The sequence below is a fragment of the Coturnix japonica genome, unplaced genomic scaffold (assembly GCF_054131305.1).
Source record: "Coturnix japonica strain WE unplaced genomic scaffold, WE-NBRP24 Scf054, whole genome shotgun sequence".
NCBI classification, from domain to species: domain Eukaryota; kingdom Metazoa; phylum Chordata; class Aves; order Galliformes; family Phasianidae; genus Coturnix; species Coturnix japonica.
Window position 1 is genome coordinate 509,697 of NW_028188957.1, and position 20,650 is coordinate 530,346.

At 52.9% G+C, this 20,650-nt stretch overlaps 2 protein-coding genes across 4 annotated transcripts in view; both read right to left on the minus strand.

Annotated features, from left to right (window-relative positions):
• Window positions 1-1,742, minus strand: part of ARHGAP39 (Rho GTPase activating protein 39) — a 93,911-nt gene extending 92,169 nt beyond the window's left edge. For all 3 annotated transcript variants that reach the window (XM_085533097.1, XM_085533094.1, XM_085533091.1), the window contains exon 1: window positions 1,499-1,742. In XM_085533097.1, the coding sequence (XP_085389223.1) occupies window positions 1,499-1,509 (11 nt within the window). In that variant the 5' untranslated portion in view covers window positions 1,510-1,742. The remainder of the gene's footprint in view (window positions 1-1,498) is intronic.
• Window positions 1,558-19,796, minus strand: FOXH1 (forkhead box H1). The gene is made up of 5 exons (XM_085533105.1): window positions 19,671-19,796; window positions 14,460-14,564; window positions 7,177-7,399; window positions 1,703-1,818; window positions 1,558-1,602 (listed from the first exon to the last, which is right to left on the minus strand). The coding sequence occupies exons 1-5, from the start codon at window positions 19,782-19,784 to the stop codon at window positions 1,558-1,560; spliced, it is 603 nt and encodes a 200-aa protein (XP_085389231.1). The 5' UTR covers window positions 19,785-19,796.
• Window positions 19,797-20,650: the final 854 nt, after the last annotated feature.

Genomic DNA, 20,650 nt, shown 5'->3' on the forward strand with positions numbered 1-20,650 from the left:
TTAATATGGGGGGTGGGCATTTAACCACCATCCCTAAGCAACAGGGTGGGGTTGGGATCCGCCCCCCCCCCCCCCTCAAATCTCCGCATTCAATACTATGGGGTTTGGGGGGGGGGCACAGGGTGGGGTTGGCACCGAGCAGGTGCTTAATAACCTTATTCCCCCCCCCCCCATTAATTAACGTAATGAAGAAAGAAATACGGAGCACCCCCCCCCCCCCCCCCATGGAAATCAACAATCGTCATTGATTAAAATAGGGCCGAAAATGGGAGAATTAAAAGGATCTGCAGCCTGATGGGGGGGGGCAGATATTAAGGGGGGGGGGGTATATATTAAAGGGGGGGGTATATATTAAAGGGGAGGGGGTATATGTTAAAGGGGAGGGGGTATATGTTAAAGGGGGGGTATATGTTAAAGGGGGGGGTATATGTTAAAGGGGGGGGTATATGTTAAAGGGGGGGGTATATGTTAAAGGGGGGGGTATATGTTAAAGGGGGGGGTATATGTTAAAGGGGGGGGTATGTAATAAAGGTGGGGGGGTATGTATTAAAGGGGGGGGTATATATTAAAAGGGGAAGGTATATATTAAGGTGGGGGGGGGCTACCCCTATATTCAACATAGGGGGACCCTATAGGGAGGAGGTCTGACCCCCACCCCCCCAATAGACTTAAAGGGGGGGGTCTATGTTGTATAATGGGGGGGTCTATGGTGTATAATGGGGGTCTATGCTATATAATGAGGGGGTCTATGTAATGGGGTGGTCTATGCTGTATAAAGGGGGTGTCTATATAATGGGGGGGTCTATGTTGTATAAAGGGGGGTCTATATAATGGGGGGTCTATGCTGTATAATGGGGGTCTATGGTATATAATGGGGGTCTATGGTATATAATGGGGGTCTATGGTATATAATGGAGGTCGATGGTATATAATGGGGGTCTATGATGTATAAAGGGGTCTATGATGTATAATGGGGTCTATGCTGTATATTAGGGGTCTATGCTGTATATTAGGGGTCTATGCTGTATAATGAGGGGGTCAATGCTGTATAATGGGGGTCTATGGTATATAATGGGGGTCTATGCTGTATAATGGGGGGGTCTATGGTATATAATGGGGATCTATGCTGTATAATGGGGGTCTATGGTATATAATGGGGGGGTCTATGGTATATAATGGGGGGGTCTATGGTATATAATGGGGGGGTCTATGGTATATAATGGGGGTCTATGGTATATAAGGGGGGGCATGGTATATAATGAGGGGGGTCTATGGTATATAATGGGGGGGGTCTATGGTATATAATGGGGGGGGCCTATGATATAAAATGGGGGTCTATGCTGTATAATGGGGGGTCTATGGTATATAATGGGGGTCTATGCTGTATAATGGGGGCCTATGGTATATAATGGGGATCTATGCTGTATAATGGGGGTCTATGGTATATAATGGGGGGGTCCCATCCCCATATAGTCCTTAGCCCCCCCCCCCCACTCACCTCTCCGCCATCTTCCCTCCGGCCCTACCGCTCCACGGTGCCGTTGGCCCCGGGGGGGCTTAATCCATCGGTCCCCCCCATCCGAACCGAACCTTATCCCCTCCCTCCGACCCGAAAATGGAAAAAAAGCTTAAAAAAAACGCGAAATAAATAAAATAAAACCCGGAGCGAAGCGATACATCCCCCCGCTCCGCTCCCCCCCACCGCCCGCCGCTGACTGAGCCCGGCGGCCCCGCCGCGTCCCGCCGTCACCAGCGACAACGGGGGCGCAGCCAATAGGGTGCGAGCTGAGGGGCGGGGCTTACATTTAGCCACGCCCCCTATGTATGCACACGGCGCGTAGAGAGCGGGGGGTGATGGGAGTTGTAGTTTTGAATGGGAGGGTGGAGATAAAACATGGCCGCCATTGAGGATGTGGGGCAGAGGACACCTGGTGGGCAATGGGGGAACCCCATAGCGTTATAGGGTGGGTGGGTGGAACCCCATAGCGTTATATGGTGGGTGGGTGGAACCCCATAGCGTTATAGGGTGGGAAGGAACCCCATAGCGTTATAGGGTGGGTGGGTGGAACCCCATAGCATTATAGGGTGGGTGGGTGGAACCCCATAGCGTTATAGGGTGGGAAGGAACCCCATAGCGTTATAGGGTGGGTGGGTGGAACCCCATAGCGTTATAGGGTGGGAAGGAACCCCATAGCGTTATAGGGTGGGTGGGAGGAACCCCATAGCGTTATAGGGTGGGTGGGTGGAACCCCATAGCGTTATAGGGTGGGAAGGAACCCCATAGCGTTATAGGGTGGGTGGGAGGAACCCCATAGCGTTATAGGGTGGGAAGGAACCCCATAGCGTTATAGGGTGGGTGGGTGGAACCCCATAGCGTTATAGGGTGGGTGGAACCCCATAGCGTTATAGGGTGGGAAGGAACCCCATAGCGTTATAGGGTGGGTGGGTGGAACCCCATAGCGTTATAGGGTGGGTGGGAGGAACCCCATAGCGTTATAGGGTGGGTGGGTGGAACCCCATAGCGTTATAGGGTGGGTGGGAGGAACCCCATAGCGTTATAGGGTGGGTGGGAGGAACCCCATAGCGTTATAGGGTGGGTGGGTGGAACCCCATAGCGTTATAGGGTGGGTGGGTGGAACCCCATAGCGTTATAGGGTGGGAAGGAACCCCATAGAGTTATAGGGTGGGAAGGAACCCCATAGCGTTATAGGGTGGGTGGAAGGTGGTTGGAATTGTGCCCCATTGCCCCCATTGATCCCCATTGAGCCCCACTGACCCCATTGATCCCCATTAAGCCCCATTGACCCCCATTGACCCCCATTGACCCCATTGATCCCCATTGACCCCCACTGATCCCCATTGACCCCACTGAGCCCCATTGACCCCATTGATCCCCATTGACCCCCATTGATCCCCATTGACCCCATTGAGCCCCATTGACCCCATTGAGCCCCATTGAGCCCCATTGATCCCCATTGACCCCATTGAGCCCCATTGACCCCATTGAGCCCCACTGACCCCATTAAGCCCCATTGAGGCCCCATTGAGACCCATTGACCCCATTGATCCCCATTGAGCCCCGTTGCCCCCAGTGAGTCCCATGGACCCCACTGGCCCATTGATACCACAGACCCCACTGACCCCATAGACCCCATTGTCCCCAATGATCCCATAGACCCCACAGCCCCCATAGGCCCCATAGACCCCACAGGCCCCATTAACCCCAAAGAGCCCCCTTGATCCCATAGACCCCATTGACCCCATAGATCCCATTGACCCCACAGCCCCCATTGAGCCCTATTGAGCCCCATAGACCCCACAGCCCCCATTGACCCTGTTGGCCCCATAGAGCTCATTAACCCCATAGACCCTATTGAAACCCATAGGCCCCATTGACCCCATCAGCCCCATAGAACCCACTGACCCCACAGACCCCATTGACCCCATAGAGCCCATTAACCCCATAGAATCCATTGACCCCATTGACCCCACAGACCCCATAGAGCCCATTAACCCCACAGACCCCATTGAAACCCACAGCCCCCATAGACCCCACTGACCCCATAGAGCCCATTAACCCCATAGAATCCATTGACCCCACAGACCTCATTGACCCCATTGACCCCATAGAGCCCATTAACCCCATAGAATCCATTGACCCCACAGACCTCATTGACCCCACAGACCCCATTGACCCCATAGAGTCCATTAACCCCATAGAATCCATTGACCCCACAGACCTCATTGACCCCACAGACCCCATTGACCCCATAGAGTCCATTAACCCCATAGAATCCATTGACCCCACAGACCTCATTGACCCCATAGAGCCCATTAACCCCATAGAGCCCATTGACCCCACAGACCTCATTGACCCCACAGACCCCATTGACCCCATAGAGCCCATTGACCCCACAGACCTCATTGACCCCATAGAGCCCATTAACCCCATAGAATCCATTGACCCCACAGACCCCATTGACCCCATAGAGCCCATTGACCCCACAGACCCCATTGTTGCCCACACTTTATTGTCTCAGTGTTGACACTGGGGTCATCACAGCCATAATGGGGTTGGGGTGGGGGGGTCCATATTGGGGTCAGATATTGGGGTGGGGGGTCCATATAGGGTTGATCCCATTGGGGTTGGGGGTCCATATTGGGGTCAGGTATTGGGGTGACCCCATTGGGGTTGGGGGGTCCATACTGAGGTTGAATATAGGGGTTGGGGTCCTTATTGGGGTCACGTATTGGGGTGACCCCATTGGGGTGGGGGAGTCTATATTAGGGTTGGATATTGGGGTGACCCTATTGGGATCGGGGGGTCCATATTGGGGTCCCATATTGGGGTGACCCCATTGGGTTGGGGGGTCCATACTGAGTTTGAATATAGGGGCGATCCCATAGGGGTTGGGGTCCATATTGGGGTCACACATTAGGGTTGGGGAGTCCTTATTGGGGTGGGGGGGTCCATATTGGGGTTGGATATTGGGGTAGGGGGGTCCATATTGGGGTTGGATATTGGGGTCACACATTAGGGTTGGGGGGGTTCATATTGGGGTCCATATTGGGGTGACCCCATTGGGGTAGTGGGGGTCCATATTAGGGTCAGATTTGGGGTGGCCCCATTAGGTTATGGGGGTCCATATTGGTGTGGGGGGGTCCTTATTGGGGTCCATATTGGGCTGACCCCATAGGGGTGGGGGGGGCTCATATTGGGGTCTGTGGGGGGCAGGGGGTCCGTATTGGGGTCTCATAATGGAGTGACCCTATTGGGGTGGGGGGTCCATATTAGGGTAGGGGGTCCATATTTGGGGTCTGATATTGGGGTGGGGGGGTCCATATTGGGGTGGGGGGGGTCCCATATTGGGGTGACCCCATTGGGATGGGGGGGTCCATATTGGGGTTGGATATGGGGTGACCCCATTGAGAGGGGAGTCCATATTAGGCTCTGATATTGGGGTGATCCTATTGGGATTGGGGGGTCCATATTAAGGTGAGGGGTCCCATATTGGGGTGGGGGGGTCCATATTGGGGTCCATATTTGGGTGACCCCATTGGGGTAGCGGGGTCCGTGTTGGGGTTGGGGGGTCCTTATTGGGGTCCCATATTGGGGTGACCCCATTGGGATGGTGGGTTCCATATTGGGGTCAGGTATTGAGGTGACCCTATTGGGGTGGGGGGTCCATATTGGGATGGGGGGATCCACATTGGGATCTGATATAGGGGTGACCCCATTGGGGTCCCATATTGGGGTGGGAGGTTCCGTATTGGGGTCTGATATTGGGGTGGAGGTCCATATTGGGGTCACATATGGGGTGGCCATATTGAGGTGGGGGGTCCATATTGGGGTCTGATATAGGGGTGACCCCATTGGGATTGGGGGGTCCAAATTAGGGTTGGATATAGGGTGACCCCATTAGGGTGGGGGGGGGTCTAAATTGGGTTGGGGGGGTCCATATCGGGGTCCCATATTGGGGTGACCCCATTGGGATAAGGGGGTCCATATTGGGGTCGTTTATTGGGGTGACCCTATTGGGGTGGGGGGTCCATAATGTCGGGGGGGGGTCCCATTGGGGTCCCCTTTATAAGGGGGGAGTCAATATGGGGGGGGTCTCATTATGGGGGGAGTCCCATTGGGGTCCCCATTATAAGGGGGGTCTCATTATGGGGGGGTCCCAATGGGGTCTCTATTATAAGGGGGGGTTATTATGGGGGTTCTCATTATGGGGGGGGTCCCATTGAGGTCCCCATTATAAAGGGGGGGGGGTCCTATTGGGGTCCCTATTATAAGGGGCGGGTCTCATTATGGGAAGGGGTCTCATTGGGGTCTCTATTATAAGGGGGGGGTCATTATGGGGGGGGTCCAATTATAAGGGGGGGGTCTCATTGGGGTCTGTATTATAAGGGGGGGTCTCATTATGGGGGGGTCCCATTGGGGTCCCATTATAAGGGGGGGGTCTCATTATGGGGGGGGTTCCAATGGGGTCTCTATTATAAGGGGGGGTCATTATGGGGGGGTCTCATTATGGGGGGGTCCCATTGGGGTCCCTATTATAAGGGGGGGGGGTCATTATGGGGGGGGTCTCATTAATAGGGGGGTTCCCATTGGGGTCCCATTATAAGGGGTGGGGTCCTCATTATGGGGGGGGTCCCATTGGATCCCTATTATAAGGGGGGGGTCCAATTATGGGGGGAGTCTCATTATGGGGGGGTCCCATTATAAGGGGGGGGGTCTCATTGTATCCCTGGGGTGACTTAACCACACATCAATGATGCTCTTATTGGGGGGGGGGGGCAACGACGGGACCCCCCCCCCCAACCCATATTCACTCTCACTTCCGGGTTGGGGGGGTTTTAGGAGGGGGGGGGGAGGGGGAAGGAGGAATTGCCATGGTAACAAGGTAAAATGGGGGGGGGGCGTCCCGGGGGGGGGGGCGACTGTATTAGGGGCAATGGAACGGCTGTAGGAGGTGGGGAGCTGAGCCCAAAGTGGGGGGGGGGCTTGGAATGGGGGGGGGGGGGCTCTTAAAGGGGCGGGGGGGGGATTTAATTGGGGGGGGGGATTTAATGGGGGGGTTTTGGGACCACCCCCTCCCCCCTCCTCTGGGTAATGGCGGAGGATGGAAGCGATGGAAAAGGGGGGGGGGCTTAAAACGGGTGGGGGGGTTAAATGGGGAGGGGGCTTTAAAGGGGGGGGATCCATTATGGGGGTCTTTAAAGGGGCAGCCCCCAATAGGGGGGTCTCTAAAGGGGGGGTCCCCATTATGGAGGTCTTTAAAGGGTTCTCCAGTGGGGGGGTCCCTAAGGGGGGGGTCCCCATAATGGGGGTCTTCAATGGGGGGGTCCCCAATGGGGGGGTCCCTAAAGAGGGGGTTCCCATAATGGGGGTCCCTAAAGGGGTCTCCAATGGGGGGGTCCCTAATAGGGGGGTTCCTATAATGGGGGTCCCTAATGGGGGGGTCCCCATAATGGGGGTCTTCAATGGGGGGGTCCCCATCATGGGGGTCCCCAATGGGGGGGTTCCTAAAGAGGGGGTCCCCAGAATGGGGGTCTCTAAAGGGGTCTCCATTGGGGGGGTCTCCAATGGGGGGGTCCTTAAAGGGCCAGCCCCCGTTATGCTGGTCCCCACTGGGGGTCTGTCCCCCTCCCTCCCCCCATTGCTTAACACAGCACTGAGCTGTAAGTCAGGGGGGGGGTCCTCATTGGGGGGGGGGTCGTCGTCGTCGTTGCCCCCCCCCGTATCTCTAAGGAGGGGGAGGAGATCACGTGGGAAAGCTCCGCCCCCCCCCCGGGCTACGGCCGTATTCTGGAGCCTTAAAGCAGAGGGGGGGATGCGCCCCACATCCACGGCCCATAGGTTGCCTTTAGCTGCCGGCTTACGGGGGTCCTTCAGCACCTGGGGGGGGATAGAGAGTGTATAGGGTATATAGGGTATATAGGGTGTATAGGGTATATGGGGTATATGGGGTATATGGGGTATATGGAGTATATGGGGTATATGGGGTATATAGAGTGTATAGGGTATATAGAGTGTATAGGGAATATAGAGTGTATAGAGTATATGGGGTATATGGAGTATATGGGGTATATGGAGTATATGGAGTATATGGAGTATATGGGGTATATGGGGTATATGGAGTATATGGGGTATATGGGGTATATGGGGTATATGGGGTATATGGAGAATATGGGGTATATGGAGTATATGGGGTATATGGGGTATATGGGGTATATGGGGTATATGGGGTATATGGGGTATATGGAGTATATGGGGTATATGGGGTATATGGAGTATATGGGGTATATGGGGTATATGGGGTATATGGAGTATATGGAGTATATGGGGTATATGGAGTATATGGGGTATATGGGGTATATGGGGTATATGGAGTATATGGGGTATATGGGGTATATGGGGTATATAGGGTATATAGGGTATATAGGGTATATAGGGTATATAGAGTGTATAGGGTATATAGAGTGTATAGAGTATATGGGGTATATGGAGTATATGGAGTATATGGAGTATATGGGGTATATGGGGTATATGGGGTATATGGAGTATATGGGGTATATGGGGTATATGGGGTATATGGAGTATATGGGGTATATGGGGTATATGGGGTATATGGGGAATATGGGGTATATGGAGAATATGGGGTATATGGAGTATATGGGGTATATGGGGTATATGGGGTATATGGAGTATATGGGGTATATAGGGTATATAGGGTATATAGGGTATATAGAGTGTATAGGGTATATAGAGTGTATAGGGAATATAGAGTGTATAGAGTATATGGGGTATATGGAGTATATGGAGTATATGGGGTATATGGAGTATATGGAGTATATGGGGTATATGGAGTATATGGAGTATATGGAGTATATGGGGTATATGGGGTATATGGGGTATATGGGGTATATGGGGTATATGGAGAATATGGGGTATATGGAGTATATGGGGTATATGGGGTATATGGGGTATATGGGGTATATGGGGTATATGGAGTATATGGAGTATATGGGGTATATGGAGTATATGGGGTATATGGGGTATATGGGGTATATGGGGTATATGGAGTATATGGGGTATATGGGGTATATGGGGTATATGGGGTATATGGAGAATATGGGGTATATGGGGTATATGGGGTATATGGGGTATATGGAGTATATGGAGTATATGGGGTATATAGGGTATATAGGGTATATAGAGTGTATAGGGTATATAGAGTGTATAGGGAATATAGAGTGTATAGAGTATATGGGGTATATGGAGTATATGGAGTATATGGGGTATATGGAGTATATGGAGTATATGGGGTATATGGGGTATATGGGGTATATGGGGTATATGGGGTATATGGAGAATATGGGGTATATGGAGTATATGGGGTATATGGGGTATATGGGGTATATGGGGTATATGGAGTATATGGGGTATATGGGGTATATGGAGAATATGGGGTATATGGAGTATATGGGGTATATGGGGTATATGGGGTATATGGGGTATATGGAGTATATGGGGTATATGGGGTATATGGGGTATATGGGGTATATGGAGTATATGGAGTATATGGGGTATATGGAGTATATGGGGTATATGGAGTATATGGGGTATATGGGGTATATGGGGTATATGGGGTATATGGAGTATATGGGGTATATGGGGTATATGGGGTATATAGGGTATATAGGGTATATAGAGTGTATAGGGTATATAGAGTGTATAGGGAATATAGAGTGTATAGAGTATATGGGGTATATGGAGTATATGGAGTATATGGGGTATATGGAGTATATGGAGTATATGGAGTATATGGGGTATATGGGGTATATGAAGAATATGAAGAATATGGGGTATATGGAGTATATGGGGTATATGGGGTATATGAAGAATATGGGGTATATGGAGTATATGGGGTATATGGGGTATATGGGGTATATGGAGTATATGGGGTATATGGGGTATATGGGGTATATGGAGTATATGGAGTATATGGAGTATATGGAGTATATGGGGTATATGGGGTATATGGGGTATATGGAGTATATGGGGTATATGGGGTATATGGGGTATATGGGGTATATGGGGTATATGGGGTATATGGGGTATATGGAGAATATGGGGTATATGGAGTATATGGGGTATATGGGGTATATGGGGTATATGGGGTATATGGGGTATATGGGGTATATGGAGTATATGGGGTATATGTAGTATATGGGGTATATGGGGTATATGGGGTATATGGGGTATATGGGGTATATAGGGTATATGGAGTATATGGAGTATATGGAGTATATAGAGTATATAGAGTAGGGACCCCCCCCCCCATTATAAGCAATGGGTGGGGGGGAAGGGAGACCCCACCCACACCTCCCCCATATGGGACCCCCTCCCCCCCCACACCCCTTCCCTTGCCCCATAACCCCCCCATCTCTCATATAGGATCCCCCCACACATATGGGACCCACCCAGTATGGAACCCCCCACCCCCCACCCCCCTCACACCCCCCACATATGAGACCCCCCTTCCTCTCCTCCCCCCATCTCCCATATAGGACCCCCACCCCCCACCCCATATGGGACCCCCTCCCCCAATATTGGATCCACCCCCCCATATGGGACCCCCCTCCTCCCCCTCTGCTCCTCACCCTCCCATATATGGGACCCCTCACCCCCCCTTATGGGACCCCCCTTCCCCCCCCATCTCCCATATAGGACTCCCCCCCCCCCCCCATAAGGTACCCACCCCCCACATATGGGACCCCCCTTCTTCCTCCCCCCATCTCCCATATAGGACCACCCTCCCAACCCTATATGGGACCCCCTCCCCCAATATGGGATCACCCCCCCACACATATGGGACCCCTCCCTCCCCCTCCCCACCCATATACAGCTCCCCCACACCCTCCAACCCACTTATGGGACATCCCTCCCACCTCACCCCCCCCCATAAGGGAACCCCCTCCCCATATATGGGACCCATTTCCCCCCCATCATATGGGACCCCCTTCCCCGGCCCCCAATACCCCCCACATATGGGACCCCCTTCCCCCCCTCATATAAGAGCTGCCCCCATATGGGACCCTATATGGGATTCCCCCCCCATATGAGACCCCCACCATATCAGAGCTGCCCTTATATGGGACTCCCCCCCCTCTGTGAAACCCCCCTATAAGTGCCCCCCCCCCCCCCCCCCCCATGGGAACAGCCCCTTATGAGAGCTGCCCCCATATGGGACCCTATATGGGACTCCCCTTGGCCCTATAACTGCCCCTTAGCCCTATATCCCCACCTTTGGCCCTATAAATCCCCACTTGGCCCTATAAGCCCCCTCTGGCCCTATAAGAACTCCCATTGTCCCTATAAGAACTCCCATTGGCCCTATATGCCCCCTCTTGGACCTATAACCCCCCCTTTGGCCCTATAAGAACTCGCATTGGCCCTATAGCCTCCCCTTGGCCTTATAACTCCCCCTTCGCCCTATAGCCCCCCCTTGGCCCTATAACCCTCCCGTTGGCCCTATAAGGACTCACCTTGGCACTATAATCTCCCCTTGGCCCTATAACAGCCCATTGGCCCTATAACACGCCCTTGGCCCTATAAGGACTCCCACTGTCCCTATAAGCCCAACCTTGGCCCTACAACCCACCCTTGACCCTATAAGGATTCTCCTTGACCCTATAAGAACCCCTTGGCCCTATAAGGACTCCTATTGGCCCTATAACCACCCCTTGGCCCTATAAGCCCCCCTTAACCCTATAACCCCCCCTTGGCCCTATAAGGACTCACCTTGGCCCTATAGTCCCCCCCTTGGCCCTAGAACCCCCCCTTGGACATATAAGCCTCCCATTGGCCCTATAACCTCCCCTTGGCCCTATAAGATCCCTTGGCCCTATAAGAACCCCTTGGCCCTATAAGGACTCACCTTGGCCCTATAGGCCCCCCCTTGCCCCTATAAATCCCCACTTGGCCCTATAACCTCCCCTTGACCCTATACGGACTCTCCTTGATCCTTTAAGAACCCCTTGACCCTATAAGCCCTATAAGTCCCCATAGTCCCTATAGGGCCCTATAACCTCCCCTTGGCCCTATAAGGATTCCCCTTGGCCCTATAACGCCTCCTTGGCCCTATAAACACCCACTGACCCTATAAGGACACCCCCTGGCCCTATAACCCCCCCACATGACCCCATAGTTCCACTAGGCCCCATATTCCCAATAGGCCTCATAGTCCCTATATTCCCCATAGTCCCCGTAGTCCCTATAGGCCCCATATTCCCTATAAGTCCCCACAGTCCCCATAGGACCCCATAGTCCCTATAAGGCCCCATATTCCCCATAGGCCCCATAGTCCCTATTAGGCCCCATATTCCCCATAGACCCCATATTCCCCATAGACCCTATAAGTCCCCATATTCCCTCTAGGCCCCATAGTCCCTATAATTCCCCATAGTTCCTATATGTCCCCATAGTCCCTATAGGCCCCATAGTCCCCATATTCCCCATAGTCCCTATTAGGCCCTATATTCCCTCTAGGCCCCACATTCCCCATATTCCCTATAGGCCCCATAGCCCCTATAAGTTCCCCCCTTGGCCCTATAAGCCCTATTAGGACTGATAGTCCCTATAGACACCATATTCCCCATAGACCCCATATTCCCCATAGGGCCCCATATTCCCTATAGTCCCCATAGTCCCTATAAGTCCCCATAGGTCCCATAGTCCCTATAGGGCCCCATATTCCCTATAGTCCCCATAGTCCCCATAGCCCCTATAAGTCCCCATAGTCCCTATAAGGCCCCACATTCCCTATAGACCCCATATTCCCCATAGGCCTCATAGTCCCTACTAGGCCCCATATTCCCTATAGGCCCCATATTCCCTATAGGCCCCATAGTCCCCATAGGCCCCATATTCCCCATAGACCCCATATTCCCCATAGGCCCCATAGACCCTATAGTTCCCCATAGTCCCTATAAGTCCTCATAGTCCCTATAGGCCCCATAGTCCATCTAGACCCCATAGACCCATAGTCCCCATAATCCCTCTAGGCCCCATATTCCCCATAGACCCCGTAGTCCCTCTAAGTCCCCATAGTCCCTATAAGCCGCATATTCCCTCTAGGCCCCATATTCCCTATAGGCCCCATAGCCCCTATAAGTCCCCCCCTTGGCCCTATAAGCCCTATTAGGACCGATAGTCCCTATAGACACCATATTCCCCATAGACCCCAGAGCCCCTATAAGTCCCCATAGTCCCCACAGGCCTCATAGTCCCTATAAGACCCCATAGTCCCTATAGTCCCCATATTCCCTATAGAACCCCATAGTCCCTATAGGCCCCATAGTCCCTATATTACCCATAGTCCCCATAGTCCCTATAAGGCCCCATAGTCCCTATAGACCCCATAGTCTCTATAGTCCCCATAGGCCCCATATTCCCTATAGGGTCCCATATTCCCTATAGGCCCCATAGTCCCTATAAGTCCTCATAGTCCCTATAGGCCCCATATTCCCTATAGGCCCCATATTCCCTCTAGGCCCCATATTCCCTATAGGCCCCATATTCCCTCTAGGCCCCATAGCCCCTGTAAGTCCCCCCCTTGGCCCTATAAACCCTATAAGTCCCCATATTCCCTATAGGGCCCTATAGTCCCTATAAGGCCCCATATTCCCCATAGGCCCCATAGTCCCTATATTACCCATAGTCCCTGTAGTCCCTATAGGCCCCATATTCCCTATAAGTCCCCACAGTCCCCATAGGACCCCATAGTCCCTATAAGGCCCCATATTCCCCATAGGCCCTATATTCCCCATAGACCCCATATTCCCCATAGGCCTCATAGTCCCTATTAGGCCCCATAGTCCCTATAAGGCCCCGTAGTCCCTCTAGGCCCCATAGACCCTATAGGGCCCCATAGCCCTGATAAGTCCCCATAGTCCCTATAAGACCCCATATTCCCCATAGGCCCCATAGTCCCTATAAGGCCCCACATTCCCTATAGGCCCCATATTCCCCATAGGCCTCATAGTCCGTACTAGGCCCCATATTCCCTATAGGTCCCATAGTCCCTATAGGCCCCATATTCCCCATAGGTCCTATATTCCCCATAGACCCCATATTCCCCGTAGGCCTCATAGTCCCTATTAGGCCTCATAGTCCCTATAAGGCCCCATAGTCCCTATAGATCCCATAGTCCCTATTAGGCCCCATAGTCCCCATAGTCCCCATATTCCCCATAGGCCCCATAGACCCTATAGTTCCCCATAGTCCCTATAAGTCCTCATATTCCCTATAGTCCCCATATTCCCCATAGACCCCATAGCCCTATAAGTCCCCATAGTCCCCACAGGCCCCATAGTGCCTATAAGGCCCCATTGTCCCTATAAGTCCCCATAGTCCCTATATTACCCATAGTCCCCATAGGCCCCATAGTCCCTATTAGGCCCCGTATTCCCCATAGACCCCATATTCCCCATAGCCCCTATAAGTCCCCATAGACCCCATATTCCCCATAGCCCCTATAAGTCCCCATAGTCCCCACAGGCCCCATAGTGCCTATAAGGCCCCATAGTCCCTATAAGTCCCCATATTCCCTATAAGTCCCCACAGTCCCCATAGGACCCCATAGTCCCTATAAGGCCCCGTATTCCCCATAGACCCCATATTCCCCATAGCCCCTATAAGTCCCCATAGACCCCATATTCCCCATAGCCCCTATAAGTCCCCATAGTCCCTCTAGACCCCATAGTCCCCATAGTCCCTATAAGGCCCCATATTCCCCATAGGCCCCATATTCCCTATAGTCTCCATATTCCCCATAGTCCCTATAAGGCCCCCTATTCCCTATTGGGCCCCATAGCCCCTATAAGTCCCCATATTCCCTATAGTCCCCATATTCCCTATAGTCCCCCTATTCCCTGTATCCCCTATTGCTGACCTTATAGAAGCACTGATTGGCCGACAGGTTGTGGCGGATCGAGTCCTTCCAGCCCTGATAGGGGCCGCAGAACAGCGGGGACAGCCGGCCCACGGCAACAGTGATCTGATTGGTCGGGGGGGTTATGGGGTTACATGGGGTTGTATGGGGTTGGTTGGGGGCATATGGGGTTCTATGGGGTTATATGGGGTTCTATGGGGTTCCATGGGGTTCTATGGGGTTCTATGGGGGGATATGGGGTTGAATGGGGTTCTATGGGGTTCTATGGGGTTGTATGGGGTGTATGGGGTTCTATGGGGGGATATGGGGTCGTATGGGGTTATATGGGGTTGTATGGGGGGATATGGAAGGATATGGGGTTGTATGGGGTTCTATGGAGGGATATGGGGTTGTATGGGGTTGTATGGGGTTGTATGGTGTTGTATGGGGTTATATGGGGTTGTATGGGGTTGTATGGCGTTGTATGGGGTTATATGGGGTTGTATGGGGTTGTATGGGGTTGTATGGGGTTGTATGAGGTTATATAGAGGTCTATGGGGCCCTATGGGGTCCTATGGGGTTCTATGGGGTGTATAGGGTCATATGGGGTTACTATGAGGTTGTATGGGATTGTATGGGGTTCTATGGGGGGATATGGGGTTGAATGGGGATGTATGGGGTTGTATGGGGTTATATGGGGTTGTATGGGGTTATATGGGATTCTATGGGGGGATATGGGGTTCTATGAAGGGGATATGAGGGGATATGGGGTTCTATGGGGGGATATGGGGTTCTATGGGGTTGTTTGGGGTTGTATGGGGTTGTATGGGGTAATATCGGGTTGTATGGGCTTATATGGGGTTGTATGGGGTAATATGGGGTTGTATGGGGTTGTATGGGGTAATATCGGGTTGTATGGGCTTATATGGGGTTCTATGGGGTTGTATGGGGTTGTATGGGGTTGTATGGGGTTGTATGGGGTAATATGGGGTTCTATGGAGTTGTATGGGGTTCTATGGGGGGATATGGGGTTCTATGGGGGTAAATAGGGTTCTATGGGGGGATAAGGGGTTGTATGGGGTTCTATGGGGGTTGTATGGGGTTGTATGGGGTTGTATGGGGTTATATGGGGGGATATGGGGTTCTATGGGATTCTATGGGGTTATATGGCAGGATATGGGGTTATATGGGGTTGTATGGGGTTGTGTGGGTTGTATGGTGTTGTATGGGGTTATATGGGGTTATATGGGATGTATGGGTTTATATGGGGTTATATGGGGGGATATGGGGTTGTATGGGGTTGTATGGGGTAATATGGGGTTGTATGGGGTTCTATGGGGTTCTTTGGGGTTGTATGGGGTAGTATGGGGTTCTATGGGGTGTATGGGGTTATATGGGGTTGTATGGGGTTATATGGGGTTGTATGGGGGGATATGGGGGGATATGGGGACATATGGGGTTGTATGGAGTTATATGGGGTTATATGGGGTTCTATGGGGTTCTATGGGGGATATGGGGTTGTATGAGGTTGTATGGGGTTGTATGGGTTTCTATGGGTTCTATGGGGGATATGGGGTTGTATGGGGTCGTATGGGGTTGTATGGGGTTGTATGGGGTTGTATGGGGTTATACGGGGTTGTATGGGGTTGTATGGGGGTTGTATGGGGTTCTATGGGGTGTATAGGGTCGTATGGAGTTACTATAGAGTTGAATGGGATTGTATGAGTTTGTATGGGGTTATATGGGGTTGTATGGGGGGATATGGGGCTACTAAGGGGTTACTACTGGGTCGTATGGGGTGAATGGGGTTGTATGGGGTTCTATGGGTGGATATGGGGTTGTATGGGGTTATATGGGTTTGTATGGGTTTGTATGGGGTTCTATGGGGGGATATGGGGTTGTATGGGGTTATATGGGGTTATATGGGGCTGTATGGGGTTCTATGGGGCTATATGGGATCTATGGGGTTCTATGGGGTTATATGGTGTTGTATGGGGTTCTATGGGGCTATATGGGATCTATGGGGTTCTATGGGGTTATATGGTGTTGTATGGGGTACTATGGGGGGATATGGGATTCTATGGGGGGATATGGGATTCTATGGGGTTGTATGGGGTTATATGGGGTTGTATGGGGTTATATGGGGTTAAGGGGAGGGTTATAGGGGATTATATGGGGTTACATGGGGTTATATGAAGTTTTATGGGGTTGTATGGGGTTATATGGGGTTGTATGGGGTTATATGAGGTGTATGGAGGGATATGGAAGGATATGGGGTTGTACGGGGTTCTATGGGGGGATATGGGGTTCTATGGGGGAATATGAGGTTATATGAGTTCAAGGGGAGGGTTATAGGGGATTATATGGGGTTATATGGAGTTGTATGCGGTTGTATGGGGTTATATGGGGTTGTATGGGGTTATATGAGGTGTATGGAGGGATATGGAAGGATATGGGGTTGTACGGGGTTCTATGGGGGGATATGGGGTTCTATGGGGGAATATGAGGTTATATGAGTTCAAGGGGAGGGTTATAGGGGATTATATGGGGTTATATGGAGTTGTATGCGGTTGTATGGGGTTATATGGGGTTGTTTAGGGTTATATGGGGTTGTATGGGTTTGTATGGGGGGATATGGGGGTTACTATGGTGTTATATGAGGTTTATGGGGTTATATGGGGTTATATGGGGTTGTATGGGTTTGTATGGGGGGATATGGGGGTTACTATGGTGTTATATGAGGTTTATGGGGTTATATGGGATTATATGGAGTTGTATGGGGTTCTACGGGTCTATACGGGGTAATATGGGGTCCATTGGTTTGAATGGGGTTGTATAGGGTTGTTCGGTTATATGAGGATATGAGGACACTACAGGGACACTATGGGGCCATATGGGGACGCTATGGGGCCATATGGGGACGCTATTGGGATTCTATGTGGCCATATTGGGATATAGGGACACTATGGGGATGCTATTGGGCCATACGAGAATATATGGCCATTCAGGTACACTATGGGGATTTCTCTGGGATTATGGGGCCGTATAGGACCATATGTGGATGTTATGGGGCTGTATGGGGAAATGGGACCATATAGGGCCATATGGGGCCATATGCGGACACTGTAGAGACACTATGGGTACTGTATGGGGAAATGGGGCCATATAGGGCCATATAGAGCCATTTGGGGCCACTTGGGGATATGGGACCACTATGGGGACACTATGAAGCCATATGGGGCCATATAGGGCCATATAGGGCCATATGGGACTCTATGGGGACACTACGGGGCCATGAGGCCATTTGGGGCCACTATTGGGATTCTATGGGGCCATATGGGGCCATATAGGGCCATATGGGACTCTATGGGGACACTACGGGGCCATGAGGCCATTTGGGGTCACTATTGGGATTCTATGGGGCCATATGGGGCCATATAGGGCCATATGGGACTCTATGGGGACACTACGGGGCCATGAGGCCATTTGGGGTCACTATTGGGATTCTATGGGGCCGTATAGGGCCATATGGGATTCTATGGGGACACTATGGGGCCATGAGGCCATTTGGGGTCACTATTGGGATTCTATGGGGCCATATGGGGCCATATAGGGCCATATGGGACTTTATGGGGACACTACGGGGCCATGAGGCCATTTGGGGCCACTATTGGGATTCTATGGGGCCATATAGGGCCGTATAGGGCCAAACGGGACTCTAGAGGAACACTAGGGAGCCATGAGGCCATTTGGGGCCACTATTGGGATTCTATGGGGCCATATAGGGCCATATGGGATTCTATGGGGCCACATAGGGCCATATAGGCCATATAATGGGGCCATGGGGTCATTGGGAACACTCTGGGGCCATTATAGGGACACCATAGGAAATCCTATAATGGGGCCAATGGGGACTCCATAGGGACTCTATGGGGGCACTATGGGGCCACTATTGGGATTCTATGGGGCCATGGGGCCATATAAGGCCATTATGGGGCCATGGGGCCATTGGGGACACTCTGGGGCCAGTATAGGGACTCCATAGGGACACTATAGGGCCTCTATGGGGCCATGTGCCTCCCCTCCCCCCATTTCCCCTCTGCCCCATTGATCCCCTCCCCCACCCCCCGGGGGGTCCCAGCCGGCAGACAGGCGGCGCCGCTGCCCATCCCCCACCCCACAGCGCCCTATAGGGGGAGATGGGGGGATCCTATAGGGCAGGGGAAGGAATGGGGGCATATGGGGCTCTATGGGGGCAGGAATGGGGTCCTATGGGGCAGGAATGGGGTCGTATGGGGTGGGGGAAGGAATGGGGTCCTATGGGGGCTCTATGTGGGGGGTAGTAGTGGGGTATTATGGGGGGCAGTAATGGGGTCCTATAGGGGCTCTATGGGAGGGGTCAGTACTGGGGTCCTATGGGGGGCAGGAATGGGGTCCTATGGGGTGGGGGAAGGTATGGGGTCTTATGGGGTGATCCTATAAGGGGCTCCTATGGGGTGACCCTATAATGGGCTCCTATGGGCGGATCCTATAATGGGCTCCTATGGGGATCCTATAATGGGGCTCTAATGGGCTCCTATGGGGCTCTATGGGGTGACCCTACAATGGGCTCCTATGGGGCGACCCTATAATGGGCTCCTATGGGGTGATCCTATAATGGGCTCCTATGGGGATCCTATAATGGGCTCCTATGGGGGATCTTATAATGGGCTCCTATGGGGTGATCCTATAATGGGCTCCTATGGGGTGATCCTATAATGGGTCTCTATGGGGTGACCCTATAATGGGCTCCTATGGGGTGACCCTATAACGGGCTCCTATGGGGGGCTCCTATAATAGGCTCCTATGGGGTGACCCATATAATGGGCTCCTATGGGGTGACCCTATAATGGGGCTCTATGGGGTGACCCTATAATGGGCTCCTATCGGGTGATCCTATAATGGGCTCCTATGGGGGGATCCTATAATGGGGTCCTATGGGATGACCCTACAATGGGCTCCTATGGGGTGACCCTATAATGGGCTCTTATGGGGATCCTATAATGGGGCTCTATGTGGTGACCCTATAATGGGCTCCTATGGGGTGACCCCATAATGGGGCTCTATGGGGCTCCTATGGGGTGACCCTATAATGGGGCTCTATGGGGTTCCTGTGGGGTGACCCTATACTGGGGCTCTATGGGGTGACCCCATACTGGGGCTCTATAGGGCTCCTGTAGGGGGCGCCGTTACCTGCTTGAGGCTCATCCTCTGCTGTGGGGCGGAGCGCAGCACGAGGGCGATCAGCGCCAGGTACGAATAGGGCGGCTTCGGGTGGCGGCGGTACCGGCGGCCACGGGGGGACATGGCGGGATGTGGGGCGGGATGTGGGGCGGGATGTGGGGCGGGATATGGGGCAGGATATGGGGAGGGATGTGGGGCAGGGCTATGGGGCGGGGGGGGATATTGGGTCTGATGTGGGGTGGGGGGAGGTTATGGGGTCGGATGTGGGGTAGGGGGAGGATATAGGGTCGGCTATGGGGTGGGGGGGGAGGATATGGGGCCGGCTATGGGGTGGGGGGGGAGGATATGGGGTAGGCTATGGGGTGGGGGGGAGGATATGGGGTAGGCTATGGGGTGGGGGGGGAGGATATGGGGTAGGCTATGGGGTGGGGGGGAGGATATGGGGTCGGCTATGGGGGTTATGGAGTGGGATGTGGGGTGGAGGGGTGGATATAGGGTCGGCTATGGGGTTGTGGGGTGGATATAGGGTTGGCTATGGGGTGGGGGGGGAGGATATGGGACCGGCTATGAGGTGGGGGGGAGGTTATGGGTCAGGATGTGGGGAAGGGGGGATATGGGGTTATGGGGTCGGGTGCGGGGAGGTTATGGGGTCGTCTATGGGGCTGGCTGGGGGTGGGGGCTGGTTATGGGGCGTGGGGTCAGTTGTAGGGTGAGCTTTGGGGTCGGTTGTAGGGTGAGGAGAGGAGGCTGCTATGGGGTGAGGAGCACATGGGGAGGGGATGTGGGGCGGCCCCATAGGGAGGTGGAGCGGCCCCATAGGGAGGTGGGGCGGCCCCATAGGGAGGTGGGGCGGCCCTATAGGGATGTGGGGCGGCCCCATAGGGAGGTGGGGCCGCAGTGGGGTGGGATTTGGGATTGGGATTGGGATTGGATGGGGCGGGGGATGGGGGGAGATGGGCTCCGCTATGGGGCTGATGGGAGATGTGGGG

Coding starts and splice junctions, on each gene's coding strand:
- FOXH1 (XM_085533105.1), bottom strand. CDS start 19,784: ATGTCCCCCCGTGGCCGCCGGTACCGCCGCCACCCGAAGCCGCCCTAT. Junction 7,400..14,459: donor CCAATCAGTGCTTCTATAAG/GTCAGCAATAGG, acceptor ATCCCCCCCCAG/GTGCTGAAGGACCCCCGTAA. Junction 1,603..1,702: donor GGCTCAGTCAGCGGCGGGCG/GTGGGGGGGAGC, acceptor TTCGGGTCGGAG/GGAGGGGATAAGGTTCGGTT.